The sequence below is a fragment of the Scatophagus argus genome, chromosome 4 (genome assembly GCF_020382885.2).
Source record: "Scatophagus argus isolate fScaArg1 chromosome 4, fScaArg1.pri, whole genome shotgun sequence".
NCBI lineage: Eukaryota > Metazoa > Chordata > Actinopteri > Scatophagidae > Scatophagus > Scatophagus argus.
Window position 1 is genome coordinate 690348 of NC_058496.1, and position 26377 is coordinate 716724.

General features: G+C 46.9%; 2 protein-coding genes across 4 annotated transcripts in view; both read right to left on the reverse strand.

The window, feature by feature from the left end:
• adam9 (ADAM metallopeptidase domain 9) overlaps positions 1–16896 on the reverse strand; it is a 21056-nt gene extending 4160 nt beyond the window's left edge. The window contains exons 1-24 of one of the 3 annotated variants that reach the window (XM_046386537.1): positions 12829–13022; positions 12659–12794; positions 11844–11944; positions 8780–8838; positions 7615–7693; positions 6613–6689; positions 6047–6254; positions 5870–5935; positions 5229–5300; positions 4843–5012; positions 4683–4764; positions 4349–4482; positions 3589–3760; positions 3279–3371; positions 3036–3140; positions 2794–2884; positions 2381–2486; positions 2100–2283; positions 1934–2014; positions 1750–1855; positions 1340–1487; positions 666–753; positions 517–546; positions 10–68 (exon numbers count right to left, since the gene is read on the reverse strand). In XM_046386537.1, coding sequence (XP_046242493.1) covers positions 10–68; positions 517–546; positions 666–753; positions 1340–1487; positions 1750–1855; positions 1934–2014; positions 2100–2283; positions 2381–2486; positions 2794–2884; positions 3036–3140; positions 3279–3371; positions 3589–3760; positions 4349–4482; positions 4683–4764; positions 4843–5012; positions 5229–5300; positions 5870–5935; positions 6047–6254; positions 6613–6689; positions 7615–7693; positions 8780–8838; positions 11844–11944; positions 12659–12746 — 2399 coding nt within the window. In that variant the 5' untranslated portion in view covers positions 12747–12794; positions 12829–13022. Of the gene's footprint in view, positions 1–9; positions 69–516; positions 547–665; positions 754–1339; positions 1488–1749; positions 1856–1933; positions 2015–2099; positions 2284–2380; positions 2487–2793; positions 2885–3035; positions 3141–3278; positions 3372–3588; positions 3761–4348; positions 4483–4682; positions 4765–4842; positions 5013–5228; positions 5301–5869; positions 5936–6046; positions 6255–6612; positions 6690–7614; positions 7694–8779; positions 8839–11843; positions 11945–12658; positions 12795–12828; positions 13024–16366 lie in introns of those variants that run through there. The other 2 variants (XM_046386538.1, XM_046386539.1) reach the window with 2 other exon arrangements.
• Positions 16897–18848: 1952 nt separating this feature from the next.
• ercc6l (excision repair cross-complementation group 6-like) lies at positions 18849–26288 on the reverse strand. Its single transcript, XM_046386542.1, has 3 exons — positions 26081–26288; positions 25442–25486; positions 18849–23745 (listed from the first exon to the last, which is right to left on the reverse strand). Exons 1-3 carry the CDS (start codon positions 26134–26136, stop codon positions 19896–19898), a joined length of 3951 nt encoding a protein of 1316 aa, XP_046242498.1. The 5' UTR covers positions 26137–26288; the 3' UTR covers positions 18849–19895.
• Positions 26289–26377: the final 89 nt, after the last annotated feature.

The following is a 26377-nucleotide window of genomic DNA, read 5'->3' on the forward strand; positions in this document are numbered from 1 at the left end:
GGTGCTTACAGAGGTGGAGGAGGAGGTCTCAGAGCGTAGCTGGGAGCCGTCCTGCTGGTCTCCACCACCTGAACACACACAAACACACAGGAAATGAACCAGTTTCTCATTAGTTTAAATGAGTGAGAACAGTCGGAGAACCAGCAGCAGCTGCAGCCCAGAGGCCTTTTCTCTTTACTCTTTATTTTAATAATGGGCAGCAGAGAGGAGACAGGAAGTGCGGATAGGAAGGAGAGACGAAGGATGAAACCAGAAAGAAAGCTGCAACACCAAAATGCCAAACTAAAAAGGCAGCTCCAAATGGACAGACGGCAGCACATCACCAACTGCTGCTACTGTCTGTGTTGCTATAGCAACCATTAGCTCAGTTAGCCCAGCTAGCCCTGTAGCTGACCGGACTGTGCCGCCACAGGCAACACGTCGCTCTTCTGACTTTAAAGAATATTCACCAAAAGCTGCAGCAGTGCTGTTACAGTGTGAGTACTGAGTATGAGAGTACTGAGGAGAGTATTTTACCTCCTGAGGTGGCAGCAGCTGAGCGTGGTGCTTCACATGGAGAGAGAGCACAGGGCGTTAGAAACTTTCATTAGTTTTAATTACTTCTGTCAGTAACCAACACGCACACGCACACGCACACGCGATCAGTCAGCAGGCGGCAAACTTACCCCGTCTCTGACAATGTTGCTGGTGTTGCCACGGGCAACAGATGGAGGCGGTCCTCTGCTGGGATTGGCTGAAGCTGCCCCGTCGGCCCTGACGACAGGAAGTGACAATCTTTAAAGTTCTGCATTTTTATTTTAGGAAACATTAGCTCTCATTCAGGGGACTCTGGTGTCTGATTTGCAGATATTATTTCCATTTAAAATGAATTAAAATCCTCCAAGAAGAGAGGAAAGAAAAAACAGCTGCTGTACTTCATGAAGAACTTCAGGAAACGAAGGAAACATCAGACAAAACACATTTTCTCAACTTTTCATAAGTTTCCATGTAAACATATTAATCTGTAAAGTGAATAAGTGAATTAAAAGGAAAATGTATAATTCATATTCTAATACACTACTTGAGTTAATATACTTGGTTACATTCCAGGACTGAATGTGTGGAGGTGTGTGTGCTCGGTGTGCAGCCATGTGTGTCACATCTGCTGCTGGTCAACTCTTCCTCATCCCGTGAACACGTCTGAACTGCTCCACCGCCTTCGAGACGTGTCGCAGCCTGACCTCAGTCAGCCAGGCAAACACACCTGGTCCTGACCTGTGCTTATACAGCAAGCCTACTTCCTGTGGAACATCAGGACCTGACGACCCTCCTGTGTGTGTGTGTGTGTGTGAACACTCACTGGTATCCCTGCGACCGCTTCCTGCGGCTCAGCCCGAGTCGTCGCAGCAGCTCGTTCCTGCGCAGGAAAACAAACGCACCCAGAGCGAGCAGAGGAAGAACGAGGAAGAAGAAGACCAACAGACCGTCTCTGAGAGACGTGTCTTTATCTGAGGAGGACAGACAGGCAGAGTTCAGGCGACCGCTCATGTCTGCTGGACCTAACGTTACAAGTTAAAAGCTGTTTTCAGCAGAGACGGCGTGACGGTGACACGACAGCTGATGGATCCGGTAAACCTGCTGAGTCTGTATTAAACAGGAAGTGGAGAAATTACAGACAAACATGCGTGTCTGATGCTGAAACGTTTAAACACGGCCCCCGTGTGAACATCGTGTGAAACATCGTCCTCATCAGATTGGAGGTGAAGGTACCGTTCCACGTGGGTCCGCTGTCCACGCTGCCGCCGTAACCTTTGACCTCACAGAAAGGAGCGGCCCAGCCGTCGTCACAGTGACAGTTCCTGTTACTGTTACACACCTGGCAGACAGACAGACAGGTTAGGGCGTGATGCTCTCATACGCCTGACAGACCGGCAGACAGGTGGACGTGTCTCACCCCGTGTCCATGACATTTCTTCTCCACATCACAGTCGTAGTTCAGGATGTCAGCGCTGCGACACTCAAAGTTGATGCAGACCTGAACACCACAGAAGAAGAAACAAAGAAATATCAACATCAGCTCGTCCTCCTCCCTCTGTTTCCTGTCCTCTGGCCCTGCTCACCTTGTTGTCTCCACACTTGGTCCCTTCGCTCACCATGCCCGGATCGGGGACGTCTGAGCCCAGCATGAAGTCGACTCCGTAACATTTGGCTCCGGCGATCGGCGTGCTGATGATCGACGGCTCGATGCCGAACACGGTCACCGCCTGGACGTTGGAGCACTGCAGCTTCCCGCACAGAGCGTTTCTATGGAGACGGAGACAAACGTCGACCAGTCAGACGGAGCAGCTCGTGAACCTAAACACCTGAACACACCTGTGCAGGTATGAACCGAAAGCGTTACCTGCTCTCACACTTCTTGTAGCCGAAGTTGTGGTAGCCGCAGTTGCCAAAACGATCTCCTTTACTGTTGACATCTTTGAAACAGATTTCAGGAGCCGCCTTCGCCTCTGAGGAGGACAAGGAGGAGACATGAGGAAGAGCATGAAGTGATGCTGAAAGGACATCGTGTCCACTGATTAACAACCAGCAACACCGTGAAACATCTGTTCACTGGTTCCCTCCAAAAATAAAAAAACATTATTTAAAAAACTTTTCTCTGTTTTAACCGAGAGTGATGCTGATGGTGACGTTTCAAACTGTGAACATGATGTTTGGACAGAAGAAACCTCAGCGTCACACACAGACATCCAGTCTTCACAGTGAGACAGCTCTGCAGAGCGACAGAGAGACAGACAGGCAGGCACAGGTACGTACTGGAGCCAAATATGGCCTGACACTGTCCGTCGTAGTGCTGACACTTCCCGTTGTAACAGTAGGCCTGCTGGTCCCTGCAGGGCTGCCCGTTCTGAAACACAGCAACAAGACAGCAACAAGGTCAGACAGACAGACAGGCAGACAGACAGACAGACAGGCAGACAGACAGGCAGACAGACAGGCAGCCAGGCAGGCAGCCAGGCAGCCAGGCAGGCGGACGGAGGTTCACGTAGAAGTGTCACCTGGACAAAGACGTCGCTCTGACAGAAGGACGACGAGCCGTTGCAGTACTCTGGTAGATCACACTCATCTGTTCTGGAGCGACACACGCTTCCACCTGGTAGGTACTGAACACACACACACAGAATCAGCCATTCACAAGCAAACTCTGTGAAGTGTTCCTGTGGGAGCATCCAATCAGGACGCTTACTGTCCTGTTAGCAGCAGAGCTAACAAGCTGAGTGGGCGGAGGAGGCTGTGGTTACCTGGCAGTTGGAGCAGCACTCTCCATAGGCACACTGAGCTCCAGGCTTCAGTTTACAGGTCTGATACTCACAGCAGGGGTCCTCCTCACACTCCTGAGACACACACACACACACACACACACACACACACACACACACAGTTTGGTGGAGAACAATTTGAGCAGGGGGAGCTGCAGCATGACACAATGTCCACAAATCCACTGGGACACTGCAGGACACTACACCACACTCCCACAGCATGAATTATGCTATGTTTTATTTCCTCCATTTCACATGACTTGGACTGTTAAATGAAACATAAAGCACAGACCTTCTGTGAGCCACAGTCACACTCCTCTCCCATGTCCACCAGTCTGTTTCCACAGTAGGGGGCGCTGTAGGCCTCATCAGGCCGGGGGACGTTCAGGAGACACGTCCCCCCCGTCAACAAGATCATCTTCTCAAAGTCATCAGCACTACAGCTGCTGAAGTTCTTGGATCCACTGCAGGGAGGCGGAAGAGGAGGAGGAGAAGGAGGAGAGGAGAGGAGAGGAGAGGAGAGGAGAGAAGGAGGAGAGGAGAGGAGAGGAGAAAAGGAGGAGAGGAGAGGAGAGGAGAGAAGGAGGAGAGGAGAGGAGAGGAGAGGAGAGGAGAGAAGGAGGAGAGGAGAGGAGAGGAGAAAAGGAGGAGAGGAGAGGAGAGGAGAGAAGGAGGAGAGGAGAGGAGAGGAGAGGAGAGAAGGAGGAGAGGAGAGGAGAGGAGAGAAGGAGGAGAGGAGAGGAGAGGAGAGGAGAGAAGGAGGAGAGGAGAGGAGAGGAGAGGAGAGAAGGAGGAGATGAGAGGAGAGGAGAGGAGAGGAGGAGAGAAGGAGAGAAGGAGAGAAGGAGAGGAGAGGAGAGGAGAGGAGAAAAGGAGGAGAGGAGAGGAGAGGAGAGGAGAGGAGAGGAGGAGAGAAGGAGAGAAGGAGAGCAGGAGGAGGAGGAGAATCTTACACACACTGCACAAACGTACATCATCACAGAGATAAATGATGATTGTCTTCTGGCTGTTAAACACAGGAAGTGACCAGTCTGTGTGTGTGTGTGTCTTACGTGGCCCCGGAGTTCATGATGCAGGCGGCGGTGGGGCAGGTACAGGGGCGTCCGTCATCGTGGTTCATCCCGAGGTTGTGACCGAGTTCGTGAGCCACGATGGAGGCGAACGAGGGAATGTTGTTATTAGTGAACTGGAGAGACACACGGATGAGCGTCGTGTTAATAAACACACACACACACAACTCTTTACTCTCATGAAAGATCCTGTCCAGCTGCATCATGGGAAACGTAGGATCCAGTGTTAAACTGGACTTCTCACTATGATGTGAATGCAACACTAGTTTGTGAAGAGACAGACGGGCCAATCAGAGGAGAACAGGAAGCAGCTTACCGCGTTGATCCCGCCTCCGTGGCTTCTGGAGCAGACGGTGGAGACGAAGGCCATACCTGCTGTTCCTCCAAAACTCTTCTTCCTGCATCGACATCATCTTCGTCAGTACTGACTTTCTGTGTGTTTCTGTGTGTGTGTGTGTGTGTGTGTGTGTACTGACAGGATGAGCTGTGCCGAGTCATGCCGACGGCGGGGAACCAACTCTTTCTCTCTCCACTGGGTGAAGCGACTCAGCACTTCTCCAGCGGCTCCATCAGTGCTGATCAGGTTCTGCTGAGTCCAGATCTCAAGACCAACGAGGACCACCCGAACGTTCAGCTGCATGTAGATCTGATCACACGCGCGCACACACACACACACACACACACACGATAAGTAATGCCTTTCACTTTACAGGACAGTATTGTGAAGTACATTTTCTTGATTAGGTTTGCTTGGTTTTACTTGAGTATTGAGTATTTTTACAAACATCTCCTTGCTGTGCACTGTAGCAGCTGTGTATGTTTTTGTGTGTGTGTGTGTGTGTGTGTGTGTGTATTCACTCACGCTGTCTACGAAGTTGGCCAGATGGACCATCTCCTCCCTCACTGCTGTCTCATTCCTGTTCATGTAAATAAACTGAAGACAGAAAGAAAGTCTTTAGGCCACACATCAAGCACATGACTGTGCATTTAAAGGGACATTCCAACATTTTGTGAAATCCTATTGAGATCGGATGTTTCAGATCCCTAACACACCACATTTGGTCTAGTTGACCAATCAGATTGCTTGGTTGGAGCTAACTGTCGTACGGCGTTTATTGAACAGGTCCAGAAATGGACTAACTGTGTTTTAACAGCAGTTAGCATCTGAGCTTTTGATGGACTGACGGACTGATCTTCAGGACCTGATCTTCATGGTCCAGTTGACTTTTCTGCCCACAGACTGTCAGGTTACAGTAAAGCAGCTGACTGCATGCAGACGTAGAGGAGCCCTCATCATGCAGGAGCCTTCACGCCTCCTCCACATCCTACTGAACCTCCCTGCATCAGGCCGTCGCTCTGCAGGACGACACAGTCCAACGGCTCACAGCGACCGACGTTAACACATCAACCTGAACCACTGACCACTGCTGCTTCCTGTGTGATGAACGAAGCTGTGAGGGACACGTCAAAGTGTGTGTGTGTGTGTGTGTGTGCGTGTGTTACCCTGTCGTTGTCGACCACCAGCAGCAGCTCCACATAATGAGTCTGATGGAGAATAGCTCGCTTCATCTGAAACACGCAGAAACAACAACGTGATTTAATGTTTATGTGCGTTTGCATGTGTGCAAGTGTGTGTGTGTGTGTGTGTGTGTGTGTGCGCGTACGTGTGTATGGACTCACCCTGCTGTGCGGTCTGTGGTGGTGGATTTGCTCTGGTTTGTATTGAGCGTGCTCAGTGGTGTTGTTGTGGTCGTGCTCATCACCGTGCGCGGTTCCACATCCACGTGGCTGTGATGTCACATCCTGCAGACGGTACACCAGGTGCTTACCAGGGGCGGAGTCTGACGGCTCGATGCCGTAACTGTCGTCAGTGAGGTGTAACACTCCTCTGAGGAAAGGGAGACAAAAGAGTAGAAAGCTGTTTTTGATTTTTCAGTCAGAGTGAGATGTCGCAGCTCACATGGTTTGACCTGCAGGTTTAAGCTTTTGAGGTCATTTCCTGTTAAGTGGATTAGAAAACACAGCCCTGTAACTACAGAAACAGGCTTTAGGGTCCAACATACTGAAAGCAGATGAGTCGTAGAGTCTAAAAATATCTTCAAAAGAACAGGAAGTGACTTCAAATGACATTTTGGATTTTTGAGAAGAAGATTCAGGAGTTTATTGCTTCAGAAAAAGTGATGTTTGGTTGTCAAACTGAGACACAAACTGAAGGGTGTGTGTGTGTGTGTGTGTGTGTGTGTTACCTGAGGCCGTGGCAGATGCTCATTGCAACAGAGGAGCCCTCCATGTCCTGAACGAAGCCCTCATAGTGACAGTGGTTCTAACCAACACACACAGAGACGGACACAGTGATGCAGACTGCAGTGTCCCAGACACACCAGCAGGGGGCGGACATCAGTTTCACACCATCACCCACCCACAGTGTTGTACTAATACTGCAAAGTCAGGTTCAACAGCAAACAGCAGAATAACACACAACATCAAGTTAGGACTCTTAGTTTTTCTGTATTAAGATGATGAACATAACAAAATACAGTATAACATAGTACAGACAAAATGCAGGAATAAAATCCGAGCTAATATATACAGTGGCTGTGTGAGAGATCAAACACACACACTTCCTGTCCGACTCCCAGAGGAGCTTATAAAACACTTCCTGTGTGTGTGTTTAGAGGAACTTTGCGTTCGTCAGGTTTCTCTCCTTCAACATTAACAAATAACACTAATTAAGTTCATCTTAGGTCAGATCCTGTCATTTTCAGAATCCAAACAATCAAACGGGACAAAATCCAGACTGCAGAAGTTTTTCTGCAGGGCAGCGTTTTCAGAAGCAGATTTTTCTTTTATTTTCATTTTATGGACCGAGCACATATTTGTGTAAACAACTGATGACAGATAAATCACAGATTATGTTCAACTTAATTTAGGAATATGAATAATATTAAATTAAGCTGCCAATTTTAGCTATTTGATTCTATGAAAAGAGGCTGAAACATCATGACTGACAGCTGAGCTCTGCTCCTGATTGACTCAGACACACACACACACACACACACACACACACACACACACACACACACACTCCTCCTCTGACTTGTGTGTCTCGCCTGATCTCAGCTTCCTGTAGTTTATTATCTGAAGCTCTGATTGGTCAAATCAAAACTCCTGTCACTTCCTGTTTCCTCAGCTGTGCTTGATGATGGGTTCCCTGGAGAAAAAGCAGGGATCAGATGTGTGTGTGCTACCTGTACAGGTGGTCTGGATGTGATCAGCGAGCCGTTCTGACTGTAGGAGAAGACGGTGAAGTCTGCAGGAAGCAGCAGCCTGAAACGGAGCAGACAGACAAGTCGTCCTACTGGGACTCAAACTGTGGAGTCTGAACCTCCCAGCTAGTTGTATGTCATTTCCCATCACCTCTAACCTCACTTCCTGTCAGTCTATAGTAGTGTTGACAGGTCGTCATGACAACCAAACAGCTGAGAAACCAGAATCCCAGAAGAAGCCCCTCCCCCTTCCCACGGACTGAGTGTCAGGACGAGATCCTCCAGACTCAGCAGCTTCCTATCTGTCAGAGTGTGTCGTCTCACTCTGCTTCCTGATTCAGGCTCACTTTGTTCCCAACACTGAGACTCACACAGCTGAAGGATGGAAACACAGTCCACATCAGAGGTCTGAGTTTATCAGCAGGGGGGACAACAAGAACCGAAGATTATCAGCCGTGTTTATTATGCGCTGGATCTGATTGGCCAATCAGCTGTGTCCGTTATGACGTCATCAGACTGGTGATAACGTGAGCCATACAGCATGTTTTATTCAGGCTGATACTCCATTCACTTTGTACAGCTTCTGTTTCTTCACTTGGGCTTTGTACTTGATTAAGGTTGAACATAATCATCTCACACGTGTGGCTGTGCGTGCTGAGGAAACCACCAGCCTCACAGAGCCAGCGATGAAACGCCACGTGACGACGCCGTGTGCGCAGACGGACGCCATGAAGCTGTTATGCTCACAGCTTCAGACCTTCAGGGTCTGAGCTGCTTCTCTCAGTGTCGCTTCGTTTCACAGCATCGCAGTACGAACACGCTGCTGTTCTGCTGCTGCACAGTGGTGGGATGGAACTGTGTACATTAAGTACTGCATTTGAGTACAAATTCAAGGTACTTGTACTTAACTTCAGTATTTCCATTTAATGTTAATTCACACTTGTACTCCGCTCCACCTCAGAGGTGAGTATTTGTACTGCAGCTGAAGGATGAAGGTGAGAATCCTCCTCCTCCTCGTCCTTCAGCCTGAAAACAGGCTGTTTGTGTGAGCTCAGGAACCTGTTTGGAGGTCCTGGTTCTCCCAGGACGTTTACTGAAAGTACAGTACAGCAGTACACAACACACAGTATGTCACATCACAACTTACTCATTTCTCTGCAGATGAACAACATGATCGTTTCCATCCACGCTGATGACATAAGAGACCTGGAGAGAGACAGACAGGCAGGCAGACAGGCAGACAGGCAGACAGACAGACAGGTTAGACAGGTGTGTTCTGAACAGGAAGCTTCAGAGAGAAAAACAAACCATACAAAAAATAAACTCCAAGGTCACCTGAGCTGAGCTGCTGACTCACCTGGCAGGCAGAGTGAGAGTGTGTGTGTGTTCACTCCTGCAGCTATCACACACCTGCTGGTAGCTAAAACTTACACACACACAGGTTGAGTGTGTGTGTGTGTGTGTGTGTGTGCGTGAGGTGAATGAGGACAGGAAGTCAGCGGTGGACATCACCAAGCTGCCAGCAGCAGCTCGTCGTCCTCCAACCCAGCGGGGGTCAAAGGTCGGCGAGGACGGACGAGCTGCCTGCATCCAACAGTCACACCGACCACAAAGATCTGAACCTGCCGACTTCACACCAACGTCCAGGATTTATCGATTATTCATTCAGACTCACTTTTATTATCCTCAGGTTTACAGTGAAATGTTCTGCCACCACATTAATTCATCTTGTTGTATCACTTAAACTCCTACACAAACTCAGCGGATTAAAACACAACAACAGAGTTTTAATGTCACCGGCAGAGGAAACGCCAGGATGTGTTTAGCTTAGCTTAGCACAGAGAATGGAAGCTGGTAAACTGCTAACAAACATCAGAAAGGCAACACCAACTTAGCTTGTCGGTGTGCTGACGTCAGGCTCAGGCTCGGGTTCAGGCTCAGGTTTGGGTTCGGGCTCGGGTTCAGGCTCGGGTTCGGGTTCGGGCTCGGGTTCAAGCTCAGGCTCAGGCTCGGGTTCAGGCTCGGGTTCGGGTTCGGGCTCGGGTTCAAGCTCAGGCTCAGGCTCGGGTTCAGGTTCGGGTTCGGGTTCGGGCTCATCACTGATGGCTTCCCTTCTGCACAGCGGGAGGAAGTGGAGACGCGTCGTCCACATGAAGATGTCACGGCGCAGCTTGTAGTGGGACGGCTTTTGTTGTTTTAGAGAATCTTTTGCTGAGCCTGGCAAGCCGACTCTGAGATGCCCCTAAAGGCCACCGTACAGAGGAAAACCCTTTGATTTAGGTAACGACGTGAGCACATGTTGTTCTGGTGGGCTGAAGCACATGAATTCAGCTCCAACACACAGCAGATCGTGGCTGCCTGACTGTCCTTTAATCGTGTCCACTGAGTTTCAGCTCCAGCGGCTCGTCTCTACCTGAAACTCTCTGACTGAAAAGGGACGAAAGCGTCCATTTTCCATCCGTGACACAGTCTGGGTTCCTCTGAGTGGCTCAGGACTGTGGTGGCTTCACCTCCATTGTGGTGCTAATGTTTACTTCTTTTCAGGAGCTGTAAAGTGACTGTGACTCACTCAGCGCCTGCTTTATCTGAGCAGCACAAACACAGCTGGACTCAGGATTCATCATCCACGAGCCAAAGCCGACCGTGTGCTCTGTCTTCATTATGAGTCTGTGATAACGAAGGACAGCGAGGACGGACAGGTAGCACAGCCGCAGCCATTAATCAGTTATTATAGAAAATTAGCTGCTCACTATTTGGTCAGATGTGCTGCAGACGCGTTGCTGATCTCTAAATGCTGTCATCTCATCACCTCTCGTCCAAGAGGCTTCTTCAGTCCTGCACTGAGCTGAGGACGTCTCTTTGGACAGCATTCAGACCCACCGAGACCTGGACAGTGAGAGTCTTCACAGACTCCTGCTGGTTCCAGTGTCTTACCTGTGAGGATCTGCAGCTTTTCTTTGTCATTTCTGACAGTAAATGAGGAGCCTTTGAGGTTTGGACTGTTGGTTGGATGAAATAAGCAAGTTGGCGCCAGCAGTTGGACATTTTAAAGACTAAACTGAGTTCAAACTGAATGACTAAATAACCAAATAACCGATGATGAAAGCGTCCATCTGTACACATTCGTGTCCCTTTGACGCGTGTCCCGAACCTCCCAGGAGTCTTCGTGCTTCCTCTAATGTGAACAGTTTGTCGGCGTGATTTGGCGCCGTATGAATGAAACTGAGCTGAACTGACCTGCAGGTCGACAGGTGAAGGTGAGCTGAGCGCGACCAGCTGAGAACTGCTTCTACTCGCGGGTTTCATTTCAGACATTCTGACCCAGCGAGTCACTTTTCACAGCCGTGTGAAGCACAGTGACGAACGTTAGACCAACAAGCCCAACCAATGAGCTGATGGCAAAATGTAAAAAGGCAGACTGAAGGCACACCAGCCTGTGTGAGTGTTGCTGTAGCTTCTGATGATGAAGATGAACATGATGAAGATGATGATGATGTCTCATTCTTTAACAACAGTGCGTTTGATGTAAACACGATGACTGAACACTAAACACACTCTGCTGTAATCATTTTCACGTGTGTCACAGCAGCAGCAGCCTGCAGGCAGATCACACACTGACTGACTGGTTTAAACTCCTGCACTGAACGCTTTCTTCAGGCTAACTGTTTCCAGTGCTGATGCTAAGCTAAGCTAGCCAGCTGCTGGCTGTAGCTCCACGAACATCTTCCTTTCAAAATGTTGCATAAACACTTTATAGTGTGATAAACTGTTTGAGTAAAGAGCTGCACACAAGACATGCAGGGAACAAAACACATCACACAGAACAGCAGAGAAAAACATGGCCGCAGGCTGACACACACACACACACACACACTGCCTGATGCTTCACCCGGCCTCACACACTCTGAGCATGCTCACATTTCACCAGAGTGTGTGAGAATGTGGATCTGCATGAATGTGTGTGCTGAACATGTTGGGACACGCAGGGAGAGGAAGAAGATGACAACAGAGTCACACACACACACACACACACACACACACACAGAGCAGGGGCTGTGTGTGTGTGTGTGTGTGTGTGTGTGACTCTGTGTTCAGACTGAGCCGCTGAGCAGAGCAGGTTCACTGCTGTGCTGACTTTGTGTTTTGTGAAGGTCAGAGGTCACACTGCCAATTATACAAACCAGAGAAACACCCACAGGAGAACTCAGTACCTGACTGGGTGGCTTTCCATCCACGTCCCGCCTCAGTCTGCCTCCTATTGGTCGAGGGACAGTCAGCTGATAGGAGGACAGGTGCTCCGTCTGCTGTGACTCTGCAGGAGGAAACAGTCAGTCAGTCAACAGAGCTGAAGGAAAAGAGCTGCTCTGCGATGTCGTGGAGTACAAGCAGAAGGTGGCAGTAGAGACGACACTGCAACCAAACAGACTTTACTGTGCCTAGCTAACACCAGCTAACCGAGCTAACCGAGCTAACTGAGAGAATGACCTGTGAGGTGACGATTACAAATGTGTTTTACTGTCAACCTTTTCAAACAATAAACTGTATATAAAGATGGTCCACATAAGAGACACCCAAGACACCTGGATGCCCCCTGGTGGCTGGCTGCAGTACAGCTCACAAGCCCCTCCCCCTACATGTTAGCAGATGGGACATGAGCCAAATTAAAACCTCGAAGTTCACATCAAATTAATTTTTACCACACGTTTTCTGTCATTTTAAGTCGTTCTTATCCCACTGATGTTTGTTCAAGTGTTCATTGTTCTGAACGGTTTGTCTTTCATGAGTTATTTAATGCTATAAAAATGACATCACCAGAACAAGATGGCAGCACTTGGCTTCACTTTGTACCGTGGGAGGAAGTGGAGACGTGTCGGCCATCTTTACACGAGTCAACGTGTGAAACTTAAAAACACGCTGTTATCTCTGATCAGCACAAAAGCCTTCACTGTGTGTTATTAATATTACAGTATTATTATACATAACATCTATGCAGCCAAAAGGAGTTTAAGCAGACAATCAATTTTACTTCTTCTTTGCTGGTCTTCAGAAAGTTGACCAACAGATTGTGGCTCCACTTCTGTTTGTTGTTTTGCTTCAGCAGGAAACTGAATCATTTATGAGTCTGCATACATCAAACCTCCATTATCAACACACACACACACACGCACGCACACACACACACACAGCTGAACACACGCACGCAGACACACACACTTTCACACACACACTCACACAGAGCTGACTGCTGACAGGCTGGTGAAAACACTTTGTGCTACAGATCGAGTCATTAAAAACTTCTTCCTGCTGCTTGAAGCCGAGCTGACAACATAACACAGACGGTCTGCTTCCCTCCTCTTCATCTTCATCATCTTCTGTGTTACATAAAGTCTTTGTGTTCACACCACAGCCAGCTGAGGAAAGACAGACTGTGTGTGTGTGTGTTATTGCATCTCCACACACTGACTAACATCCTCTCTCAAACTGCTTCTTCCTTCTTTTTCTCAGAGTTCTGCTCTCATTTCTTCATGCTGAGGTCACTTCAGGTCATCCTGAGGCTTCACTGATCTCAGACCAACGGGGAAATTATAAAGCTTGACACGTTTAAACGCTCAGAGAAATAAAACGTACGTCTTTGACACGTCCAGCGTTACGACGTAAAAGCTCATCGACGCTGAAGTCAGAAGGCCGACCTCCCAACGGGGACCTTGGACTGATGGTCCCAGATCAGTTAGGTCGCTGGCAGCGCTGTTGATCCTGATTGGTCGAGCACGCGTGACATCACATGGCAACAGGGAAGACTACAAGTAACGCATGAAGACTGTTTTGTCCAAACAAACATCTGAGAGTAAAAACAAAGCAAGAAACGTTTTCAAAAGATTTTAGGAAAGTAAAGCTGCAGTCCAGCAAACTGAAGAAGCTGCGTTTTAATGTCTGAAATGTTCTGGTTTGTGAAATCCACACAACAATAAATGTTCAGATCAGCACGTCTGACTTACTGAATCTGCTCTTGCTAGTCTGACGGCCTGGTGACTTCCTGCTGATCAGTCTAATCTGATTCAAACAAGGCAGACGCTGCAGAAATCCTACAGGAAGTCAGACAAATCCACCACAACATCAGAAAAACCAAAAGGGAAGAAAAATCTACAGAAATGCTAAGAAAAAAAAAATCTGACAAATTCGTAAGAAAATCTGAACATCATAGAGAAATCTTTCAAAGGAATCCTGAAGAAATGTGAGAAAGTGAGAGAGGGAAATCCAGACAAACGTTTCAGGACACTTCAAAGCGTCTGAAGAGCCTGAAGAGACGTTAAAGTCTGGACAAACGTTAAGAACGTGTGGAGGAATCTTCAGAAAACCACAGATAAAAGCTCACATTGCGTCTGGCGCCAGAACGCAAATCAGCCATGTGGGTTAAGATGTTCTGACCTGACGTTCACACACACACACACACAAACCTCTTTAACAGGCCTGAGCTGACAGCCAGCCAATCAGACGACAGCTGAACGCACAGCGGACAACACCAAACATCATCAGTTTAAAGGCTGAGGCGCTTCAGTTCGGATCAGCTGATTCGTCAAACTCCACTTCGATCAAACACACGACGACAGAACAGGACAAGAACATCTCATCTCGCCACTGAAGCTGCGTTCAGGTCTGCAGGTTGCAAAAACCGACTTTGTCCTGCATCGGATCACTTTGACCACACTGAACTTACTGACATTACAGGTCTCATAATGTCCGCTCAGCCCACGATGTGAGCCAGAGCCAGCAGAGTGCAGCTTATTAGCACAGCAGCTAACCCAGCTAACCCCGCCGGTCATGTGATCCTGGGAAACTTCCAGGCGTCCCTGCTGCTGGATGAGCTCCACTCATATTTCTCATGAATACTTCAGCCACACCCTGAAGTTTACTGTGACTCGATCCTGCTGACCCAAATCCACCACATGTGGCTCTGAAATCTGCTGAAAATAAAAGCAGCACTTCCCCCTCGCTGTCCGATCCGCACTGCGAGCGGCTGTGATGTCACTGAAGCCTTTTCAACATGAAACCGTCTTCAGCAGAAAGCCGGAACTGAGACAGCAGACGAGGCCATAAGGTCCACTACCCCTTCAAAAACCCCGTCTAACTGCCACTCACAGGCTCTCGGCTGGTTTCAGGCGTTTGGTCTCTGCAGTGAAAGACGCTGCTGAACATTTCACTCATGTTGACGTAAAGAGGAATAATTTCAAACTGCTCCTTTAATGGAGGACATTTCTGAATTTCTGTCTCGCTGAGGCTCAATGTGTGAAAGCTGATTTCAGTGTGGAGAGAAAAACTGAGTGAGTCATCATTCAGGGAAACAGGGAGTGCTGCTCCAACCGTGTGTGTGTGTGTGTGTGTGTGTGTGTGTGTGTGTGAGTGTGTGAGTGAGTGTGTGTGAGTGTGAGTGTGTGAGTGAGTGTTTGGCCACACAGTCAAAGTAGTTGCTGGTTCCTGTAAATGCCATCACTCAGATTCATTCAGACTCACATTTTAGTGTTTCTGTCTCAGCTCATCACACACACACACACACAGGGTTTACTTCCTGTCAGTGTTGGGAGCTGCAGGACTCGGCTGTGAGCCCGAGCTGCTGCCAATGCTAAGCTGCTTAATGCTCAACCTGCCTGAGCGGGATGCCAAAACACACACAAACACACACACACACACACACACGGTACAGCTCACACACAAAAGAATAATTTGTGAGTAATCTGTTCACAGGTACACATTTTATAGACAGTTTCCTGCCAACTTTTTGTTTTCATGGCATTCGATGATGCTGCTCCTGTGAAGGTTCTACAGGATGTGCCGAAGTCCTTCCTGTACTCCACAGTACACACAGTACTACCGTGTGCGTGTACAGGTGAGATTCTGATGGCTGAGTCTGGGTGCAGTTCCATGCTGTTTACCAGACAGGCAGGCTGGGATGAAAAACTCCATCCAGCTGCATTGTGGGAAATGTAGGATCTGGTGTTTTCAAACTAAAAGTCGGGCTCAGTCCATCTCAGATAATTTATAATCCACACATGCTGCACAACCACCAGCACACTGAGGTGGGCAGAGGTTTGAACCTCCCTTAGCGTGACCTCAGAGACCCCGAGGAGGGAAAAGCAGCTCAACCACCTCTCTGACTGACAGGCGTCGCCCCGCGTTACCCGAGTCCAGACTGACAGGCGTCAGTTACCTGCGTTACTCGGGTAACCCTGACAGGAGCTGCTCTGCTGCATTATTAGTACATTTAAAACACTAAATACTTTGTTGGAAGTACTATTGTACTAAAGCTAAACGTTACATGCAGGACTTGTACTGCAGTGTGGTATTAATACTTATGATAGCACCACGATTTCTGTATTAATACTTAGATGTGGTTTGAACAAGATAACGCTATCAGTGCTCATCCAGGTTGAGCCCCGCATCACCCCAGTGCATGCTGGGACAGACACACTGACTCTGAACAGGATCAACAGCAAACAAAACTGAACTAATGACTACAAATACAAGTGTAATACAAAAAACAAACAATAAACCCAGAGAAGCACTGTGTGAATACGTGTGTGTACATGTACTGCACGTTACAGCTCAAAGCTGAAAACTTCGATTTTGGACAGTAAAATAACTACTATGGATGCAGTACTGCAAATATTCATTCACCTATAATCAGTGTGTGTGTGTCTCTCTCTCACACACACACACCCCTGTCCATCACCCTCCTCACCTCTGCAGTGTGAGTTTCCGCTCAGCAGCAGCAGCAGCAGGCAGCAGATGTCCAGCAGCTCCGCTCTTCCTGCCATCTTCTTCCTCTTCTTCTACTGGAGAAATTAATGTCACCGGGCAGCTCGAGCGCACACTGTCCTCGTCCTCTGCCTCTCCTTGTTGATACTGTAGTGTTGACTGTTGTCTTCCAGCCGCTTCCCCCTGCAGAGCCTCATGCTAAACACCCAGGAGTGGTTTTCCTCCTCGGCCGAGCCATTCCCGTCCCAGCTGATGATCCACAGCCACAGCAGCGGGATTTGTTTCAACTGTTGGCGAACACCCGGATCCAAAATGTCTCCCGCGGGCGTTTCGGTTGTTAAATCCCTCAGTTCAAACACAAAGTTCGTGTCTCAGTGTGTCCTGGGTTGAATCCCCGTCCAGTTTAAGGAAAGTCTGTCCTCACCTCACCGTGCTGATATTTCTCTCCCTGTTAACTCGACTGGAACCCAAAGCAGACGCAAGTTCATGGAGAAAATCACAGCTTCCCGTCATGCACTTCAAAATAAGAGTAACACTCGCTTAAAACATACTGCCACTTCAGAAGTGTTTTCTAGTTTTACGTTTCTAGAACATAGTATTTCCGTGTATTTTGTAGATATACTTCTGGATGTTTCTACTTCACCTTGCGCCTGCACTACATTAATTATATACTAAATCCAAATTAATCTTATATTATATATGTATATATTATTTCATATATGCATTAGTGTTTTAAAATATTCCATGTACATACCTTAAGTGCATTATTATAAGTAAATATTTTATACGTAATGATTAGACATTTTTTAGCTGTATATTGTATTTATTACATTATTTACTAAATGAGTACAAATATAATATGGATTAATTAATTCATAGGAAAATTATTTCATTTTAAATCCCTTTCCCTTGCACTGAAGTAGCTTAATTTTCTTAGTAGCCTGTAATATTTTGCATATTTGGACCAAAACTATATACTTTTCATATTTTCTCCACTCTAAATAAAAATGTTTACTTGAAGACTGCCTGTGAATATTCTCATTCATCCAGGTCATGGTTATCTCAAGGAAATTCAATCGAATGCAACTGGACTTAGTTATTTGTCTTTGAAGACGTTTCACCTCTCATCCAAGAGGCTTCATCAGTTCATGCTCGCTTGACTAGGCTGGGACTAGTCCCAGGACTAATGTCTCCCCCTAGTCCTGTCTTCAAAGACAAATAACTAAGTCCAGTTGCACTTGAAGACTGATCTTCGTATTATCAAATAAATTTAATAGGATTTAAACTTAAAATTAACTTTTAAAACAATATGTTCATAACATAATTATAATAAGGCAATGTTGTGTAAAATTTGAAATGACTATTATTTTGAAGTCAAACTAGTTAAACCAGAAGTCATTGGCCGTCTCAGCCGCGTCATAAAACTAATCTCCAGCTGGAATACGGATTCAACGGCGCATGCGCCACCCTCCGAGCAGTGCAACGAGTCGAATCGAGCGCCCCCTTCTTCACGTTATTCACGTTATTATAATTAGATTATGAGGAAGGTGAAACTGTTCTGCTCCACGTTCGACCTTCACTGGGACGCCACCGGGAGGTCCGCACACGTTAGTCAAACACACCTTCAAATGTTTGAGTCTGCAGCCAATGAAAGAGAACAGTTTGTAAATGTGACCGCTAATTGGCTGAAATTTAATCCCAATAATCAGAATCAGAATTCCTTTATTAATCCCTGGAGGGAAATTCTTGAATGAAGATCGTGATCCCTTCACGTGTCTCCGGTAAACATGTTAAAATCTGGTTCAAACCGACTTGTACGTTTTACTTTCTTTCATGTGATATATTGAAACTAAACGTAACTTCCAGTCAAACTGTAAACCCAAGAATCAAATTAACTGAGTGATATATTTCTAATGTATTAGCTCAAAGAAGGCAGACGGTTTCTTTCTACAGAATAAATTACACATTTACTGCAAATACATAAAACAAGCAGCTGATTTAGGACATCAACTAACAGTTACTATTACTGTTGACAAAAATAAATTGATATATTTTCGGAAAGAGGTCAGAAAAGTGAAAAATGTCAGATTCAAATGGGGTAATTTCATGCCTTTTGAAGCCTGAAACTAAAAACCAAAGCTTATACTGTAGAGTTAGTAGAGTTAAAGCTGAAAGAAAGAAAATGAACTGACTAAGTTGATAATTAATTTCTGGAGTTGTTTTCCAGGTTCTTTCTCTGTACATCTAAGCTGAAGGTTTGGGTTCTGCAGACAAAACATTTGAAGGTCTCTGGACGATCATCATGGAATATCAGATCAATAATGACGACTGTTGCCACTCACTTCTCTGTGGAGCAGCGGCCATTGACACAAGGCCTCCACCTCCTTTGGGTTAATATTCACATCAATTTAGACTTTCCCTGCAATCCCGTCTGCACACAGAGCAACTCCACGTGAAGACCCAAAGAAAGAAAACTTCTTTTGAACTCTTTCATTAAGATACATACATACAGGTAACAGATAAGGAGGAAAAGGTTAAAGTTTTATCATAATGTGTGGACAAAATGAACTGAACATGTAAACGGACGCTATTGAACAGGCGGGTGTCTCCCGTTTGCTGGACCACTGAACACATGCAGCACAAACACACAAACTGCTACAGTCATAAAAGTTATTTGTGTGCCAAACATTAAGTTTTTAAAGGAAACATTGTGCCACCCTTGATGTCTTTACATGTTATTCCGTGCAAAAGTTCAAGTACTGTGAGTTAATGATTTAAAGACTAAGTTCAGTTTAGTCATATCACCAACGTCTCCGTCCAACAAACCTCATGTGCAGAGTAAAACCACCAGTCAAAGTATCTACGAGTACCAACAAGTACGGCGTGTGTCACAGCCTCATTCACCTTCTGCCCCCTTTGAAAACCCTTCAGTGAACCACACCTTCGTTCTCCACCACCACGAACACACGCCGTAGTGCGTCTTAGGGAACCGCTGTGTCTTTGTGGGATTCCACGGAAAAATGTCACACATTTAATAACCAGAGCTTCTCAAAGGTGCACACGCGCTGCTCCAACCCGCGGTGAATCGTGAACCGTTCTGTGCTTCGAGGTTCTGGACTGTTGGCATCTGATGACACAACTTTGGGCTCAAGAAAATAGTGACGCACATAAACCTGTCAAAGTAATGAGTTAATGACTGATTAGGAAAATAATCCAAACATATTATATCAATGCAACCTGTAACCACACAGTCTGTGGGGTGATGAAGGTGAACACAGGATATCTGAAGGAGTCGGCAGTTACATCCTGCTACACCCCTGAACGCCACCATTTACATAATGAGTATGAAATGAAGTACTCTGGTGGTATCGGTATCACTTTGAGGGGACTACTATCATTTTTAAAACAATACCAGCCCTACGTGACGTGGACCTGGTGGTTTTGGTGTGAGCGGGGGATTTGTTGAACAGCCAGCACGGCCCCGACTGACAGATTGTCCCAGCTGGCAGGTTTTAATGTCTCTGACTCAGCTGCCGGTACAGCTGGATGGTCATCAGCTGGATTTCAGGATCTCCAGGTCTGATGTCAATAGCTCTCAGGAAGAAGCCCAGAGCGTCGTCCAGCTTCCCTCGGCTGTAGTGCTCCTTCCCTCTGCTGACCAGAGAGTCGTAGCTCTCGTCCTCAGACTTCATGTCTTTTATGTCTTTTGTCTTGACTGCTGCGTCAACAGTGCACTGATCCATCCTCTCAGAGGAGGTTAGCTCAGGCTCGCTGGTTGATTCTTCCATTTTATTACTCATTTCCTCTGCTGACTCATTAATGTCATCAGCTGACTCAGAGTAATACTCCTCCTCTTCCTCCTCCTCCTCCTCCCCCTCCTCCTCCCCCTCCGTGTTTAACGTCTCCCCGATGGTCTCCTCCAGCTGAAGCTCATCGTGGGTTGAACCGAGGATGCGCTCCTTTTCATTCTCATCAGAATTTGAAATGTCATCATCATCATCACCTTCGTACTCATCCCCTTCATCCTCATCTTCCATGTCTTGGTTGTGGTTGTCCATGTCCTCGATGATGGACTGGAGGAGGGACCGGCGTGAGGCCACAGACGTGTTTCCTCCTATGCTCTTTCTTAACACGGGATGAGTGGAGTCAGATGGTGCAGATTTAGGTGTGGAAGCTCCAAGAACCTGAAAGGAGTTGTAAAGTTGACTCCTACTCAGCTCCTTCCTGCCGCCATCATCATCATCATCATCATCATCATCATCATCTCCTCCTTCATCACTATCGTAAATCACTGCTGCTCTTTTCCTCTTGGTAGTTATGATGGAATCACTCATTGACTCATCCATTTTAGAGGTATGGACGTTGCTGAGGCTTTGACCAAGTGCTTCTGCTTGTTGTCTCTCAGAAAGGGATTTATTTACATCAAAACTCCCCTCCATCTGCAGCTGTGAAAGCAGCTTCTTCTCCTCGGCTGCAGTTTCCTGATGATCCGAGACATCGTGGTCTGAGAACATGTCACTGTCCTCCAGCTGTAAATTGAAGTTGCCTTCGAAGGACTCGAGCCCTGTGCTGACTCTGGACGATGTGTCTGCTTTGAAGCTCGAATTGGATGCTTGGAGGACAGACAATCGTTTGTTCTGCAGGGGTGTGACATGTGGATGTCCCGGGTCCATCCTGCAGTTGTATTTTGAGTGTGAACTTCCGTTTAGCAGATGTTCCTCCTCATCAACTGCTGTAACGTACGCCTGACTACTGTCTCCTGCTGCAGCCTCAGACATGACTGACTCGTCCAGCAGTTCTTGAACAGAAACATCTGCCACAGGACCTGCTGCGGCATCAGCGGCCTCCGACGTCACCAAAGACTCTTCTATCACCTCCTGAGTAGAGGGGTCTGCTGCCTCCAGGTAACTCCTCTCCTGCTTGACAGACTGGTGCTCCAGGGAATCCAGGTCCTGCTCAGCAAGTTTGTCTTGGCTTACTTCTGCTGCATGTTGTTTTTCTGTCAAACTCACATCTACAGTAAGATCAATAACTCCATCACTCGGTTGGCTGTTGTCCTTTCCAGACCCCGACTGGTCCAATTCGACCTCTATTAGTGAGCTGTTAAAGTCGCTGTCACGTTGTGGATAGGAAGGACTTGGTCTTGGATTACTTGACTTTTTCTCATGAGACCGCTCTCGTTTGTTAGTCTCCACTGGCTGTCTGAGCCAAGCTGGTTCTGTGCTGGATGCCATGCTCTCTGCCAGCTGCATCTGTAACTCGGACTCAGCCTTCATCAGCTCCTGGGCCTTCTGGACCCTCCCTTCAATGTAGTGGTGCTCCTCTTGGTCCTCCGGGGCCTCATCATGGTTCACGTCGAGAGAGAACATGAGGTCGTGGTCAGAAATCCCAAACATTTCCATGGCGTGGAGGTGGGCGATGTGCTCGTCTAGTTCTGGGTCTGTCCGTCGGTGTCTGGAGTGCAGGCCCTGAAGCTGGATCTGCGTGGACGAAGACCGTGTGTCCTCCAGAGTGAAAAGCTCCTTCAGCTCCTGTTTGCTGAAGTACCGAAAAGGGTTCTTCTTATCCCCAGTGTTCTGTCTGATGAGGGAGTCTTTAAAGACCTGCCGTCTGTAGATCTTCTCCTCCACTGTGCCGCAGGTGATCAGCCTGTAGATGACGACGTTTTCAGTCTGGCCGATGCGGTATGCCCTGTCAACAGCCTGGGCGTCTGTTGCCGGGTTCCAGCTCGGGTCGTAGATCACAACTCGGTTTGCTGCTGTCAAAGTGATGCCAACTCCTCCAACCTGGGTGGTCAGGAGGAAGACGGAGTAACGCTGGTCCGTCTGGAACAGAGAGATGCGTCTCTCTCTCTCTGCAATCTGTGTTATCGTGCCATCCAGTCTCATTACTTTGAAGCCTCTGTTGCCCAGGATGCGTTCAATGATGTCAAGCACTTTTCTGTAATGAGCAAAGACGAGGGTGCGGTGGCCTTCCTGTCTGAGCCTTTCGAGAAGTGCAAAGAGAAAGACGAGTTTCCCGGACTCGGATATTAAGGTGTCGTCAGGAACGTTGGCGATGCCGTGAGCCGCGTCTGCCTCCGTGTCGTCACTATGCTGGCCCTCAGCTGTACTTTCCTCCAAGCCTAACTTGGCTACGGCCGCAGCAGAGAGCAGCCGAGGATGGTCGCACAGCTTTTTCAGAATGTTTAATTCAGCCAGAGGTGATCTGGTGGTCATGAGCAGCTCCTTGATGTGGTCCAGGGAAATGAACTGCCTGTAAATGTCTTCCTGAACAGAGCTCAGGTAAGTCCAGACAATCAGGTCATTCTTTCGTGTCAGCGTGGGCATGACTGCTCCACAGTCTTTTTGTGAGGGCTCTGGAACTTGCCTGTCCTTTTTGTCTGAAGCTTCCTCTTTGCAGGAGTGTGTGCCGTTCATTTTGTTTTTCTGCACTTCTGATTTTGTCCTGCGGAGGAAGTGGGGTTTTATTATGGCCATGAGGTTCTCAGACATCCGGGAGCCGAGAGCTTTTTCCCCTGGGGTCGCATCCTTCTCTCTGGCGCGGGTGATGGGATTCTCGTACTCTGATTTGAATGTTTTAGCTGTCCCAAGAAGAGTGCTTTGGCAAGCAAAGTCAAAAAGAGCCCACATTTCTCTCAGGTTGTTCTGGACTGGAGTACCCGTTAGAAGAACTCGATTTTTTGAAGGTATGGCGTAGGCGCTTTTGGCCGTTTTGGTGGTTGTGGTCTTTATTTTGTGCGCCTCGTCCAGGATCATGTAGTCCCATGTGAACTCTCTGCCGTGGTGTGATGACAACTGCTGCCAGTTATTCATGAGCATGGTGTACGTGGTGATGATGACGCCACCTCTCCTCTGAACTTTCTCTAAATTCCTGGTCCTTTCTCCTTTGCTGGTGCCGTGAAACTCCTTGACCCTCATGCCAGGAGTCCATTTGGCAAACTCCTTAGTCCAGTTTGTGATGAGTGAGGTTGGCATGACCAGCAGTGTGTGTTTAACCAGCTCGTTATCGTACATACCAGAGAGGAATGATATCACCTGGATGGTTTTACCGAGGCCCATGTCATCTGCCAAAATCCCACCTTTAAGACCATCTCTGTAGAGACTGTATAAGAAGGCCACTCCATTCCTCTGGTAGTCATAAAGCTTGTCATGTAAATCTTTGAAAAGCATTAAACCACTGCCGTTTACATCGACAAACTCTTCGTCATCCTCAGAGTCATCCTGAGAAATAAGTTCTTCAATTTTCTTGATTCTGCTTTCAAGTTTTTGACTCTGGTGGATGTCATACGCCAACCTGAAGAACTTCAGTCCTTTGTGCATGTCCCCTTGTCTGGCAGCATCTTTACCAGCTTGAATTAATCTGTAAAGGAAAGAAAACATTGGCTTATTAGTAAGACAACATTGAAAACTAATGTTCTAAATCTTTTTGATCACCAGCAAGAAGAAAACCATCCAAGTAGAACTTGGATGGTTTGACCACTCAGAAATTCTGAAGGAACTAATTTTAACTCCTGACAAAACAGACAAAAAAAGAGCCAGTTGAGTATGATGAGCTCTTTCTGAATTGGTATCTGGGTCCACTTCTACAGGAATCGGGAACTTGCTAAGTAACAAGCCTATTCATTCTTCTGTTGTAGGGTTTTTTGCATGGTGGTCACTGAAAAGGTTGGGCCAACTGCGGACCAGTCGAGTGTGGTGTTGTTTAAATAAAAGATGAGATATTACACAACATACAAGGTCTTTTGTCTCCCCTGCCTTAAACTCCTGTCAGTGTCTTTTTGTTTTAATTCTTCATTCACATTAGCTTGTCAATAACAGGATCACGATGAGCCTGAACCACCAGACTAATTCACAAATGTTTATAAATCTGTCAGATTCTTCTGGTTTGCTGGCTTATCAGTCAAATAAAGGGTTCAACAGTGCCTAACATGGCAACGACAAAAACAGTCTACAGAACGCATTTATTACAAAATGATGATTGATCTCAAATAACCTGCTTGCTTATAAAATGTCAGAGAAGGTGACGTCTAAGTGCTTAAAGTGAGGCAACTGGACTTGTTTAGGTTCTGGACAAAGATGGCCTCCTTTACCACCCGTCTTCTTTGTCCAGAATGTGAACATTAAGTCCCCAAAGTCACCAGGGTGGGCCAACGTCCCTCAGGACCACCTCCGAGGTGACAGCCCCACTACAGGTTAAATACCCGGGGCTACGCATCAGCTTTTGGAACTAAAGAAGTCTTTCAGAATCAGAATTGCCTTCTGATGAGAGGTGAAATGTCTTCCACAATCTGAAAGTCCAGTTGCCTTCGCTTCAAGCACTTAAGTCTACCATGACCTGGATGACTGAGAACCCATACGGACAATCCAAAGAGATTCAATTTACTGTCATGTAAGACAAAGAAAGGGAAATAATCCCAGGAATTAAGGAGCTGGAATGATGTTAGGTCGAGTACTTTGTGCTTTATTTAAACGACTATTTAACAAAACACTTGCCGGCTAACTTTCTGTTGATCAACTAATTGTTTACTGAAGAGAAATTTGACGTTTAGCATCAGAGGATATACTGTTAGGCACGAGGAAACTTATCATCACAGTTACACAGTAAACACACAGAAAATGTGCAACACTGGCAAAATGTACAAATATAAAAATGATCCACTTACAATGCACACATGTTTGTGTGGGAACTTATTTAGCACCCAAACAGGCAGCTTTGTAGCTGCAAATATTGTCGAGCACAGTTCATGTTAGTCTTCAGCACAGGCACTGATCTATGCTCATGTCTCGATCCACCTGCTGACCATTTGCACTGTTTACCTCACCTATTTGCACTACTTCCACCCTGCACTACCTCACTTTTGTACTACCTCCAGAACCATATTTATTTTACTTATCTTATTTTATTTTGTTTTACCTTATTTTATTCTACCATTATATGTTACTTGTTCTTACGTTCTGTGTATGCACCAATCACCAAGACAATTTCCTAGTAATGTGAAACCTCTTCACTTACATGGCAATAAATTCTGATTCTGATTCTGACTGATGAGAATTACCTGTGATATGCTTCCATCTTGTCGTCTGTGTCCATGGACAAAGACCTGCCAAGACAAGACGCAAGCTGCATCAGCACAGATTCAAACACGTTTAATGCAAATATGATCAGACACACCTGAGAAACAACAGAAAACTGAAGCAGTCAAACGTAAACACCTCTCAGACTAACTGAAGGTTAGTCTTAAGGTTTCTGTTTCACTTCTTCTCGAACAGGTTTTCCCGGACAGAAGCTCTCACTCTTCGTTTCACCAAATGTTGCTGATGTTAACAGACATGAAGACACAAACTGAGACATTGACTCATGGTGTGTTTGCTGCTCCTGGTTTTTAAAGATACTGAACTTTGGGACTCAAATACAATAAAACACACGAAGGGCACAGTCTGGGGCTGGACGTATCCGGGACATAAACACAAGCTAAACGTGTATTTTCAGCCCTCATATTCATTTTCACTTAAAGCTTAATCTTCAGTGAACCGATGATTTCTGACAACAGACGGAAATGCCAAGACAACACGTTAACAACAGCACAACACGTTAGCATAACGGCTAACCTTCGGTAAAGACACAAGTGGGACGTTAGCACTGATGCTAACTGTTTTGCAGTCGCTTCAAAAACGTTAGCGTTAGCTTTACTTACTTCTCCAGTTTCTCGCTAATCTGCGCAACTTCGCCGTTGTGCTGAGAGGCATCCATTCTGACACCGGCACGAAAAACAAAACAAAACCGGGTCTTCAAATGTGTTTTCACGGCCTAAACCAGACGTACACGAGCCGCTGCTGCGGGGGTACACTACCCAGGAAGTTTTTTAATGTTCATGTGTTTGAATACGGAGATGTCCCCCCGCCATTTCTTTACAGCCTATCAGAGAGGACGGTGTGGTGACGCTACGACGAGGTTGTCCAATCGGGAAAGCTGACATCTAAAGTAGGCGCGA

What these genes read in the sequence shown, in the direction of transcription:
- ercc6l (XM_046386542.1), bottom strand. Translation starts at nt 26,136, where the DNA reads ATGGATGCCTCTCAGCACAACGGCGAAGTTGCGCAGATTAGCGAGAAA. An exon ending in ATTAGCGAGAAACTGGAGAA is followed by an intron (nt 25,487 to 26,080) that starts GTAAGTAAAGCT and finishes TTGTCTTGGCAG; the next exon opens with GTCTTTGTCCATGGACACAG. An exon ending in AAGATGGAAGCATATCACAG is followed by an intron (nt 23,746 to 25,441) that starts GTAATTCTCATC and finishes TTTCCTTTACAG; the next exon opens with ATTAATTCAAGCTGGTAAAG.